General features: G+C 31.9%; 1 protein-coding gene across 1 annotated transcript; it reads right to left on the reverse strand.

Annotated features, from left to right (window-relative positions):
• Positions 1–9,212: 9,212 nt before the first annotated feature.
• LOC140884000 (cytochrome P450 CYP72A219-like) lies at positions 9,213–12,110 on the reverse strand. The gene is made up of 5 exons (XM_073290659.1): positions 11,709–12,110; positions 10,891–11,111; positions 10,506–10,750; positions 9,921–10,305; positions 9,213–9,814 (listed from the first exon to the last, which is right to left on the reverse strand). The coding sequence occupies exons 1-5, from the start codon at positions 11,983–11,985 to the stop codon at positions 9,380–9,382; spliced, it is 1,563 nt and encodes a 520-aa protein (XP_073146760.1). The 5' UTR covers positions 11,986–12,110; the 3' UTR covers positions 9,213–9,379.
• Between the last annotated feature and the right edge of the window lie 1,138 nt (positions 12,111–13,248).

Raw genomic sequence — 13,248 nt, forward strand, 5'->3', positions numbered from 1 at the left:
TGATCCGGATTTTTGGCAACAAGCTAACCACGGCACGAACGAGATTTGGAACTTGGATGGTGAAGATCTTGAAGAAATCGATTGATGAACCAAGAAGAAGAAGGAAGCAGAAAGTGATGAAGGAAACGTGAAGTGAAGAATGAATAAGTCAAGGAGACATGCAATTGATGATGGGGTAAGTGGTGGTTAAGTGCAATAATCAAAATTAAATACGTAATGTGTGTCGGCTACTAAAACGCAGTCAGCCCAACACGTCTCGACTCGGGCTGATAATATTTCCTTTCTTAGTTCGTACATTATAAACATATGAATATTATACTTGAAATTCTCGTAATAATATTTCTTACGATCTCGTGCATAGGTTAGTCTCGTTCCATGAATCCAGAATCAAACTCGCCCTGAAATCATAAACTTAATTGAAAGCGTTAAACATAAAATAATTATATCATGAAACCATAATCATTAAATCATAACTTAAATAATTTATGGCATAAAACCATAAAAATTATTTAAAAATCATTTTAAGTGAGTTTAGTGGATTTGGACCTTACATTTGTTGAGGGTTGCATCGGTATTTTTTTAACTTCGTGAACGTCCAGTCACGAGTTTTATTGTTATAAATTTATATTTTAAACTCTTTTGGAGTTAATGTGATGCACTCCATGTATTATTTGAACTATTGAAAAATTTTATCTCTCTTTTTCCACAACTCTTTTATTAAATGTTTTAAAATACGGGACGTCATAGTTGGTATCAGAGCGGATGGCTTTGGGTGATAGTTCGTGAATGCAATGTCGCCAATGACTCGAATGCTCCTGCCTCCATGACTGTAAGTTCGATGTTTGAAATTTTCAATTGTGTTTTCTCTTACAGTTTTGATCACCTGTGATTTTCAACAGAAAAATTTTTCTATGTTGCATGGATTTTTGGATTGGAATTGTGATGAGTCTGACTTGATTAAGATTATCTTGGGTTAATAGGAAGATTTTATTTTACTAAACTAAGTGATCATTTTTAGATTTAAGTCGGTATACTTGGAATACTATTATTTGGATTAAAAGATTTCGTAGGGCACATGATTTTTTTTTTGAAAATTTTCTTCTTTGGACATTAAAGTTAAGATTATTTTTGTTGGATGTTATACTTGCACCATGAGAAATGTAATTTGATAAGTGATTTTCTGTTGGGATACTCTTGTTGTATAGAATCAATTCGTTGACAAATAATGTTCTTGGTGATTGTTTCTTTGGACTATAAGAAGAATGATTTAAGATTACGCTGTGACACGAAAATTTGTTGACATGTGAAATTACTTTTGGAATTTTCAAGGTTAAGTTTGCTGGAACAAGCTTATTTTCAAAATTAATATTTTGAATGCTAAGTTTTAATGGATGAATTTGAGAATTTGATTGGGTTTAACTAAGCTCTATTATTATGGCAATACAATATAAAGGAAGAACAAAGAGTAGAAGCATATGTAAGAACAAATAAAAGACGTGTGATGGATATTCACCGATAAATATAAGGCTCGTGATTAGGAAAATCATAATAGTTTCAAAGAGTAATATTGCAAATCCCATCTTCTTCTTCGAGATCTTGGAGAAATAACTTGTGAGAGAAAGAATAAGTTGAGTGTGATTAAAAATAAGTTTGAGCGATCGTATTTATAAGGTGAAGGGAGAATAAAACAAGCTGTTTTGTTATCGTTTTATTTGACCTTTAGCTACCATTGGAGTAGGAATCACGTGTCTAAAGATATTGTGGATTTTGGTGATCTGAATTAAGTCCTAAAGCAGATTAACAACCGACTTGAAAATATATGTTTCGATCTAAATTACATCTTCAAGTATATTCGTAGCCAATTCGAACAGATATGTTTTGATTTGATAAGATTAGAATTGCAAATTAGGATGATATAATATTTTGTTTATCATTGTGCGCAAGCAGATTGTTGATTTATCAGGCACTGATATTGGAATTAGACATGTAAGTATGAGATTGTATGGATTAAATTGAGAAAAACTTATGATTTTAGAGATTGATCAATCGAATTTCGAGGACGAAATTCTTTTAAGGAGGGTAGATTGTAATACCCAAAAAAATTCATAAGTCCATTCACGATTTATTTAATGAATTTTAATAGATTTAAGTTATTTATTGTATTATTCATGATTTCCAAAGAAATTTTTAATGAGCTTTAATCTATTCCATTTGATTGATTATGATTTAAATCCTTTTGTCATTTAAATATTTTTAATTTGTTAAATAATTTTTTTAAGTTATTTCATTTTATTATCCATGATTTAATTGATTATGCTCGATTTAATGGTTTATATTCTTTAAATATTTTAAATTATGGTTAGTCTATATGATTTCATGTTTACGCATATTTTATTTTAACGTTCTCGATTAAGTTAATGATTTCAGGTCGAGTTTGATTTTGGACTCGCGGGACGAGGCTAACCTACGAACGATGTGATAGAGTATATTTTTACGAGTATTTTAAGTATGATATTGATATGTTTTTAACGTGCAAGTCAAGAAAAGAAATTTTATAACGCAATTTGAGGCGTGTTGGTTGGATGTTTAAAAGTAATGATTTTATTATTTTCATTGTCAGTCTTTTAAAGATGAGTTTTGAGGATTTCAAGTGTTTTGTCTTTTAAATGTTCATTTTAGTTTGATATTTGTTATGAAAGTTCCTCGATTATTTTAAATGTATTTGATGTAGTAGTTTGTTTATACTTTATAGTAACTCACATTCCCTTATCCCATTTAAATATTAGTAGTAGGTTTTGACGTGCCGTATTTTAGAAGGTATTCGTTGTAGGGTTGCATCGGTATTTTTTTGACTTCGTGAACGTTCAGTCACGAGTTTTATTGTTATAAATTTATATTTTAAACTCTTTTGGAGTTGGTGTGATGCACTCCCTGTATTATTTGAACTAAAAAAAAAATTTTATCACTCTTTTTCCACAACTCTTTTATTAAATGTTTTAAAATACGGGACGTCACAAAGGGTAGCCCAGTCTAGCCCCTACTGTTGGTTCGTCATGGTTATATTTTACGAGACAGATCTTTTAATTGAATCATCTTTCGTTCGAGTTCTTTACTACGTTTCTCTTTGATGAACATGTTCTCTGGAATGGTTTAACCTTGTTATGGTCTTTAGTTGCACGACCTCTCACAGGTCTATATGACGACAAAAACTCCTATGAGACGGTCTCATGGGTCATTTTTGTGAGACGGATCTCTTATTTGGGTAATTCATGAAAAAATATTACTTTTTATGCCAAAAGTATTACTTTTTATTGCAAATATGGGTAGGGTTGACCCGTCTCATTTGTGAGACCGTCTCACAGGAGACCTACTCCTACATGACAAAGTAACTATTTTTTCTCTTCATTAACATAGCGAGAGAGATTTTGGGCCTTCTTCTAAGATAGCCAAAGTGTAGTATCCTTAAACTCACCAATCCCATATGACAAATGCTTGAATCCATCCTTGTTGGTTGAGCCATGATAAAGTACTATTTTTGGTGACAAAAATTTTAATTTTTTGTAAGTATAGATATACGTGAGACGTCAACAGAGACTTACTCAATATAATATAATACAATGTCTTTATAATTTCTTTTACTTACATATTGTATCATATAATTCATATTTATTTTTATACATAATATAAATTTTTTTTGAGAGTATATATATAATAGTATAATTATAATGACATACAAAATTTATTACCAAAATCAAATGCTTAGTAATTAATTCTCATTGAAACCGACGCTTGCCATCCAAAGTTCAACTAGTGACTTAAGCCATGGCGGATGATTAACGTGTTGGAACTATTTTGTGATTTATATAATTTAATGAGTAAATTTTATTTTGATACACGACCTATTAATAAAATGTCAAATTGGTAAATGAATTATTGAAAATGATTTAATTGGTACATGATCAAATTATAAAATCAATTTTACCTTTTACTTATATTATTTTAAAGTCCAATATTTTTATTGTTAAATTCAAATAGATACATATTTTATTTTCAAAATTATTTTTTTGATTACAATTATAAGTATAAATTTATATTATTTAAAATTTATATTAAAAAAAGAGATCGTACTCATTGTACGAAAATATTATAAATATTAATTAATTCACACACACATTTATATGTATATAACAATCGATAAATTATATATTCAAAAATAATATATATTAAAAAATACTTATAAATATATAATAAAATGACGTTTTTCTCTTTTATCTATTTATAATATTAATATTTATATAAATAAAATTATAATTCATCAATAAATCATAATATACCGAACTAAAATATAATTTATTGTATTTATAAAAATATTATAATATAAATATTTTTTTATATTTAAATATTTAATAAAAAAAATACAAATAAAAAATCATGTAATTTGTCAAAAATGGGATTTTATGAATAAGTTGCAGTATGGAAGATTGAAATAGCAAGGGGTGAATTTTAAATGAAAATTTATGTATTTTGCTTGAGGATTTTTGTTTGCTCCTTTTTAATTTATGTACTTATGTTAACTTTTTCTTTCTAAAAACTAATAAATATATAAAATAAATCAATAACTTAAAATCTTTAAAGAATGCGGTAAATAACTTATCAAGATATTTCAGTTTATCTCTTCAACCAAATGAGATGCAAAAAGTAAGTAAATAAATAAATAAGATTTTTAAGAAAAGATGGCTTAGTCTGTTCTAGAGATTCAGTTGAGGTTGTCATCAGTTGAGCTATCGCAACTGACATTCCCCCTCACTTCGAGACTTTTCTTCTGAACTGATATTTGATCAGTTGATCAATTTGGCTGAGGTAGACTGGATTTTTTCCTAATGTTCGGGTTGAACTGTCAGTTTAGCTAATATGTGCTAAAATGGTCATATGTCTTCTATTTCCTTCAAACACAAAATCGAACTCGACTATGGTACCCATTTTTCGTGGGTCCTCAAGTGATTAAACCTTTAGGAATCGATACCTGAATCACTTTAACTGATCGATTTTTGGATGGATCCCACAAGATTTGGGATTTGTGCATTGTGTGCTTGTGAAACAATATGCATTTGATCGTGAATAATGTGTTCGTGAATTTTTTGGACAGTTAGTGTGAGCTTTTAACCTGCCTTTGTAGTGAATTCTTCTATTACACTTTGAATATTGTCATTGGTAGGTTTTGTAGTTGTGATGTTCTGTTGTTCAGATGTGCTTAGTTTGACTTGATTTGCAATCTTGTTTATGAGAATTCTCTGGCATATATCCAACTTCAATTTTTTTAACATTGCTGTATTTTCTAATAGTTTTCTCGTTCTGTCGAATCAGCTCTCCTTGTGTATCTTCTAAACTGGACTTGATGAAATAAATATACTTTCCTTTGTTCATTTCTTGTCTAGATTGTTTTTCAACCATAGCAGACTTGCAGTTTATGCCACTGAGCCCTAGACCAGTTTTGTCTTCATTTGGCTTATGTGACTCTTGTAGTTCATTTAGAAGTACTAGTGACTTATACTTTCGACTTGTAACTCTTCATTTTTCGTTCTGAGTTTTGTAATTTATTCTTCTAGCTGAGCTTTTCAACTGACATTTCCCAATCTGGTTCGGTTGAGCAATCCACTTCATTATTTTACTGAGTTTTAACTTCTTCAAGTACTAAACAGAGTCGTTGATATTCATTCGTCATATCATGTAGTGCTTCAGCTAACTCTTCTCATGTGAATTTTTCAGAGTCAAAATCAAAAACTTGTATACTTGTACTTTGCAGATCGGGCTCTCGTTCCTTCTTTTGGAAAGAGCTCCGCTAACTATGAGCCATAAAAAAACTCTTTTTTTTTCTTTACAAAATTTTCCAGTTTATCTGAGTTGCACGATTCAGTAATAGTGTCAATCAATTTACTCTTGCTCTCATCAGCTTTTATCCCGTCTTCGCCTATTTTGATTATCTGCTGCCAAATGTTCTTAGCAGTAGAACAAGTTTTTATGGTTTTGGCAGTGCAGTTTTCCATGGTGGTGTTCCAAAGGCTTTTGGCGAGATCCCCAAATGTAGACATTTGAATGCGTTCAGAAACGAGAAAGAATCTCTCTCTGATGCCACTTGTTAGGATCGGTTTGGGAGGGTATTACTGTAGAATTTTACCCTTCTAGATATTATAGCTTGAGTTCAGTTGAGATTAGCCAAAAAAGTTCTTTCTTTTTCGTGTGTCGATGTTGATTGACAAACAAAGGATGTGCAGAAAATGCCAATCAACAGATTAGAACATGATTCAAATGATTAATCAGCTTCGTGAGTGTGTGGAAATGGTAAACTGAAAGTTAGGAAACATAAGAGATGTTTATGGATGTTCGGAGATTTCAATTACTCCTACGTCACCCATTCTTTCACCTCGGAAAGATTAACTCTAGAAGACTTTGACAGTTAAAAGCAATTTGTAAAAGCCCGATCCAGGACTAGGACTTAGACATACAGCCTATCCCAGAACTTCTAGACCAAGAACACAACCCTAGACTGCTTCTTATCACAATAATAGTGTTTTTCACAGAACACTTAATTGATATATTAGAGAGTTTATAACTCGATAGAACTTGGCACGGAAGGATCCTACACTCGATCAAAATAATCCTTTATGTGTTTGCTCGAGCAGTTGACTACCACAATTGTTGTTCTTGATTGTTTTGCCCACTGGAAATTTTCTTGTTATCACCTCTATCTCTCTTCGTCTTTCTTTCCGATCTTGTATTTATAATCTTTCTCTAACGGATTCAAATCATTTACCGTTGGATTGTCTTTTTTTCAACATTATCTGACAATAGTATGCTGACTTCCTATAGGTAGCTTTGAGTTGTCAGCCTTGTATGGAAAACTTTATCCACTTCAAGTCGTGGTGGTAAACTGATGTGATGAGTGAGACGTTCTTGCTATTGATCAGTTTAGTAGCTTCGTCTGTCAACAGTTTAGTACAAGTTCTCATGTGATCAGTTTACCCCTTTTTCTTTGAAGACTCAATTTAACGCTTTCTTTAATAAAGATATTTTCTTTTCTTGAAGATTACATTCCGGCCCTTCAATGTATCTTCGGTTTAGGTCATTGGTCAACTCAGTTTAGCTCTTTATCAGTTTTGTGTTTCCTGCTTTGTTGACTTCCATCGGATTAGTTTGTCAAACACCAAAACCTAGATATTTCATTTTTCAACATAAAGTATCTTGGATTGAATTAATTGTTGAAAGACAAGAGATAATGAGATTAGACATAGAATTATTATCTGCATTTTTATAATTGATTGTAGGTTCAACAATATATATATATATATATATATATATATATATATATATATATATATATATAATATTTCTAGCGATGACTATGACTTATAATCTTGAATAGGGAGAAAAATATAATTTGAAATAATGCACCACCATGAAAATTATTAACTATGAGAGTTATCTGAGAAAAATATTACAATATTTGAACAAATAAAAATTTAGATTGATGGTTGGATACTAAATGGATTTGATTTTCAAAAAATAAAAATAAAAATTTGAGATTTACCACATATTAATATGTCAGATTTTAAAATAAGAGTATGATGAACTTATGAAACAGATATGTATATCATTAATTAAATAATTAATTATATGATTAAATTAAATATTCCTAACATAAATTTGTTAATATTTTAATATACCAGGGTTTATATAAGAAAAAAATCTTATTTTATGTATTGTATTTGTCAGAACATTGATTATTTCAATAATACTAAATTATTATGCAATGTATATTAGATTTGATCATCAAAGCCATAGAAACAAATTTATTCAGTAGGCTAGAAAAAAAATACACACAAAAAAATTTGAATTATGCATGAGCAAGATGGTTGAGAATCAAAACAATTCATATGGATAACATGTTTTTATCAGACATAAACACAATATGTGCTTTAGATATACTAGGTTCATAGAAGATCAAATTTTATCTCCAAATAAAACTTTTAAGTAAAGTAAAATTATTATTTTTTCACTAACTTGTTTAATTTTAGGTTATGATATCATCCACTAAGTTTTGAAAGTTTGTTTTTGGTACGCTAAATTTTAATTTTCAGCTATTTTGATCTAATTACTAACGTGACCCTTAAAAATGCTTATTTGGCAGTGGAAAATGCTGATATGACATAAAAATGATGGCGTGATATCGAAAATTATTGACTTGTCAGATGTCACGTCAACAATTGAACTAGCAATAGTCGAAAATTAAAAGTTAGTTAACCAAACTAAAATTTGACAAACCAATTGACTAAAAATCAAAATTGTACGAGTTAATGAACCAAAAAATCATTTTTTTTCAAAGAAATTATTGTTTTAACTTACAAATCTAACAGTAAAATTATCAATATTTAACAAATATTGCTTATGTTGAGGTGCAATAATTGTCTATGTTGGATAGAGTAATCGAAGCACTACTGCTAAGTTAAAAATATTTGAGTCGTACTCTTACCATTAACTATAATTTTTGGAAAAGTGATAAACGTTCGATCATACAATTGGTATAAAATTCAAGATCATGACTTCGATTCACATTGGTTGCAAGCACAATAATTGAGTGTGATAATTATCTCCTTGTTAGAACAATCGAAACATAGCGTTTGAACTATAAATATTTGAGTTGCACCATTACTACCAACTATAGATTTGAGTAAAACGCAATCTGTCCTACGTATATAACAAAAATCTATGTAAATTTTTTTTAAAAATGTTTTTCCAACAAATATATAACATATGTTTTTACTTTAAAGTTGTTAGCTAAAAAATAAAGTAAACCCAATGTATACAGAATGAAATACACTACAAGAAAAACGTCGATTATAAACCACAAATCGTTAAAAAAAAATAAAACTGAAAGACATAATGTTCTCACTTCAATAGATAATTCGAAACCGAATAATTGTGATCGAAGTTTGAAATTGACCGTAAAATATAACACTTCAATAAAAAAACTAAACAGTTAAAAACAAAATATGATAACTTCTATCTCATCCAAATAATTTTTTTTCCCGATAATAGAAACTCTGATATTTTTTTTTAAGGTTACATAGACTGATTTTTTTTTTTTTTTTTTTCAAGATTACAAAGAAGCATTAGAATTTTCATTTACCATCTCAATAAATATTTTCACGGCTTAATAAGGTGATATCACCTGCTGAGAATTTTTATCTAAAAAATATTTCTTAGTTTACACTGAATACATCTTTATACCATATTTATTCATTTCAGTATACATATAATATAGCTTCTTGCCTTCTCACTTCACAATAGCCACACGGTACAAGGTTTTATTAACACATTTATTTTACTCCATAATACGCTTTTTCAGAACCAAGTGAGCACCATGTTGAGGCTGAAGAATCACAAATCCCTGAGGAGCGTGCGTATAGGATGCTGAAAGCTCAAAAGAGTATCGTCGTAGAATCATGGCCATCGCCATTTTCGCCTCTAACATTGCGAAATTTTGTCCAACGCAAACTCGAGGTCCCCAACCGAATGGGAAGAATATGCCTTGGCCTTTTTGTGCCTTGGACACTCCATCATTGAATCTTTCCGGATTGAACTCCAAAGCGTCGTCCCCCCAAATCTTGGGCTCGTGATGCAATAACATTATTGGCATCGACAAAAGCATCCCTTCCGGGATCGTAAATTCGCCTAGTTTCGTTTCTTCCGTAGCCTTTCGAGTAAGATCAACTACAGGTGGGTAAAGCCTCATTACCTCGTACAAAATCATGGTAACCTGCAGGCCGGATAAAATTACAAACAAGAGATGCTAAGACAAACATTGGACTAATTGTACGTACGATTGAATAAATCATGCAAATGTCGAATTGAGAACCACGCACGATTTTCAGGTGATTCAACCCATCAAATCCTGGAGATTGGTTCCCAAAGACACGCGAAACCTCTTCGCGAGCTCTGGTTTGCCACTCGGGATGTTTACTCAATAAGATCATCGTCCACACGAGTAAAATAGAAGTAGTCTCCTGTCCAGCAAAATAAAACAGTTTGCACTCTTCTACGACTTCATCGATGGTCATTCCATGACTCTTGTCACCACTTTGTTCGATTTCATGGAAATTGGATTCCAACAATATGCCTAATAAGTCTTCGTGTCGCGTCTCCCCTGCTTTCATTGCCTCAACCCTTTTACTTAAAATACTCCTTATCGAAAACTGAACTTCTTTTTCAATCTGTTTCATTCTTCTGTGCCTTCTAGTAGGCACAAACCTGAGAAAAAATGAAAGTGTAGCAAGATTCACATCTTATCAAACTAAACTAAAGAAGATATATGCTGGTTCAATTCTTGACAACAGTTTCGTGTTGAATTTCACTCAGGCTGCATCAACTTGGATAATTCGATGTCTTAAGAAATTATTATATATATAGAGATGTAGCAGTTACCACCAATTATCTTAATTATTTGTTACCTCCACCCAGGTATGTATACAGATTGGAGAACCTTTAATGTGTGCTGGATCAGTTCTTTTTGAAGTTGGAATATTCTTCTCCCTTCTTCATAGCTACTACCAAATGCGGTTCTTGATATTGCATCACTCGATAAACTTTGTAGATGAGGCCACACGTCCACCTCGCAAGATCCATCTGGTGACATGATTTTATCCCATCTGCTCAAAACTTCATCACAGCTCAAATAGAAGGCCGGAATCATCAGCTGCTCAAACAAAAAAAGAAGCATCAACATATACAGTCCAAGTCTCAATTTGAGATCACATACAAATCATTCGCCTAAGTTTTCTATCGTGAACTGGGAATGGAATCAGCATATAAAGAGAGTGATCCAAAAAAGAAAACCTTCAACTTGTCGAGATGGAAAGCAGGATTGATGAGTTTTCTATGTTTCGCCCATTTATCTGCCTCATAGCTCACTAATCCTTGCGCAAGTAGCCTGGCCAGAGGATTCCCGTTTTTGGGCTTCTGGTATAGACTATGCTTCGACATTACTTCTTTTACAAGTACAGGATCTGTGACAATAACCACAGGCTTTGGCCCAAGCCAAAAAAACGACTCGTTTCCTGCAAGCAAGGCATGAATACTGAAATCAAACCACTTGAAAATTCTAGCATGCTTACAGAAAAATGTGCATTTGTTTTACCAAAGCTAATGCTGACATAACAGCTTTACTCAACACTTTCTTAAATCCACCCGATAGCAATCCAAGTATCACGTTTCGATCAGTCCAAGTATCACGTTTCAATCGTCCTTAAGAACAAATTATTAGTCCCCACTAACTCCCTCCTAACGATCACACCTCCTCTTTGACAGCAATTGTTAGTTTGATTGAATGCGTGTCACTTCACCAAAAACCATATATAGCTAATTATCACACTACAACTGAAATCTTACTTTAACAGATGGCTGGAAAATAATCCAATTTTAATACAAGATATTTTTATTAAATAAGCAAATGCTACCTCATCGATCTTAGGATAATATCTTCTGCTCCAACCTAATTCAAGATATATATTGAGTAGTAAATTTTTATAATTAAGCTCAAAACTAAAACTATGCATTTTATTCAATATATATAAACATCAACGGCCCTTCAAATTAACTTTCTAGAACACAAAAAATTCAAGAAAAAGAAATGCAAATGCAGAGGCCGTGAATACCATATTTTGTGATTGTTTTGAGAGGAAATGGAATGACCCTGGGCTTTATATCATCATCCACATTGATGGGCTTTGATATTGCTTCTTCAACCATCTTCCGCAATTCTTTAAAGTCCCCATAGAGGAATCTGTATGGGTTCCCATGGAAACCCTGCTTCCTGAGCAGATTCTCCAGCTTCTTGGGCCTCAACCACACCCAATTCGCCGCTCTCCATACGCAAAAAAACAGCGCAAAGGCTGCGATTATGGCACACAGTGCTTCTTGTGAAATACCCATCACGTTGTTATTTACGTGTTGCTCTTGAATATTGTGTATTTATGGTGTGGATATTAATATGGGGGAGATTCATGATACAAGTTGAAGCCTTTTTATGGTGACAGTCTGAAAGACAGCGAAGACTGAAGAAGAAGAAGACGACGTTGGGAAAAAATTATTCAACACTTTCAAATCATTTTCCCACCAAACACATTGCTCCGCTAGTTTTTCGATCAAATTATCCCACATAATACATGCCTTTATTGACTTACAAGTTTTTGGATTAGTAGGCTAAATCTTTTTATTTTTATTTTCATTTCAAGAGGTCGTTCAAGTGAGTAGAATAATTGAACATGCTCATTCTTGATTAATGATCATTTTTTTTTTTGAAATTGCATATATCACCGTTGTGAAATTCTGTGTTAGCTAATAACCCCCTGTAAAAATTTTTTAAGCTAATAACCCCTTTGATTCTAGATTTGTAGCATACACACCCTTTTCAGCTAAAAAATGACAAAAATACCCCTACATAAAATAAATAATAAATTAAATAGTTCATAAAAGTCGAGGGCATTTTCGTCATTTTTTAGCCAGAAGGGGTGTGTATGCTACAAATTTAGAATCACAAGGGGTTATTAGCTTAAAAAATTTTCACTGGGGGTTATTAGCTAGCACGGGATTTCACAAGGGTGATATATGCAATTTTCTCCTTTTTTATGGGTGAGTCTGTCCTACGTAGTTTGTTCAATGGATGATGCTACGTGTACACGAAGGCAGAGACGGAGCCAAAGGGGGCAGTGGGGGCAGCCGCCCCCCTCAATTTTTAAGGTGAACAAGGTATAGGGCCGTAGGGGTAGAGGGAGTCGGTGGAGCATGGTGGGGGTGGGGGGAAGTTGCCCAAATTTTTTGATTTATTTTTCCCAATAAAATTAAAATATATTTCTTAAATAAAGATTAAAAAGTTAAAAGAAATAAAAATAAAAATTGTACATTGAAGTTTTTTATTTTTATCTAAGTTATTTATTTTTTGTTTGACGATTTTTATTGTGTTGAAGTAATATTTTGTTCAATAATTATTTTTTTCTCGAAATATATGTGTTTGTTCATCTTGCTCATGGTTTGAAAAAACGGTCACATAACGAGTGGAACTGTCCTTCCGGATGAAAACGATTGATTAATATAACACTGTTTTTATTTAAAATATCGTCGCGAACGCCGCGAAACGAAACGACGATTTCACGGATTTCGCGGCCGTCGCAAAACGTTTTAAGTAATTTTTTCAAT

Source organism: Henckelia pumila, chromosome 2, assembly GCF_033568475.1.
Source record: "Henckelia pumila isolate YLH828 chromosome 2, ASM3356847v2, whole genome shotgun sequence".
NCBI classification, from domain to species: Eukaryota; Viridiplantae; Streptophyta; class Magnoliopsida; order Lamiales; family Gesneriaceae; genus Henckelia; species Henckelia pumila.

Coding starts and splice junctions, on each gene's coding strand:
- LOC140884000 (XM_073290659.1), bottom strand. CDS start 11,985: ATGGGTATTTCACAAGAAGCACTGTGTGCCATAATCGCAGCCTTTGCG. Junction 10,751..10,890: donor TCCATCTCGACAAGTTGAAG/GTTTTCTTTTTT, acceptor TTGTTTGAGCAG/CTGATGATTCCGGCCTTCTA. Junction 9,815..9,920: donor GGTTGAATCACCTGAAAATC/GTGCGTGGTTCT, acceptor TCCGGCCTGCAG/GTTACCATGATTTTGTACGA.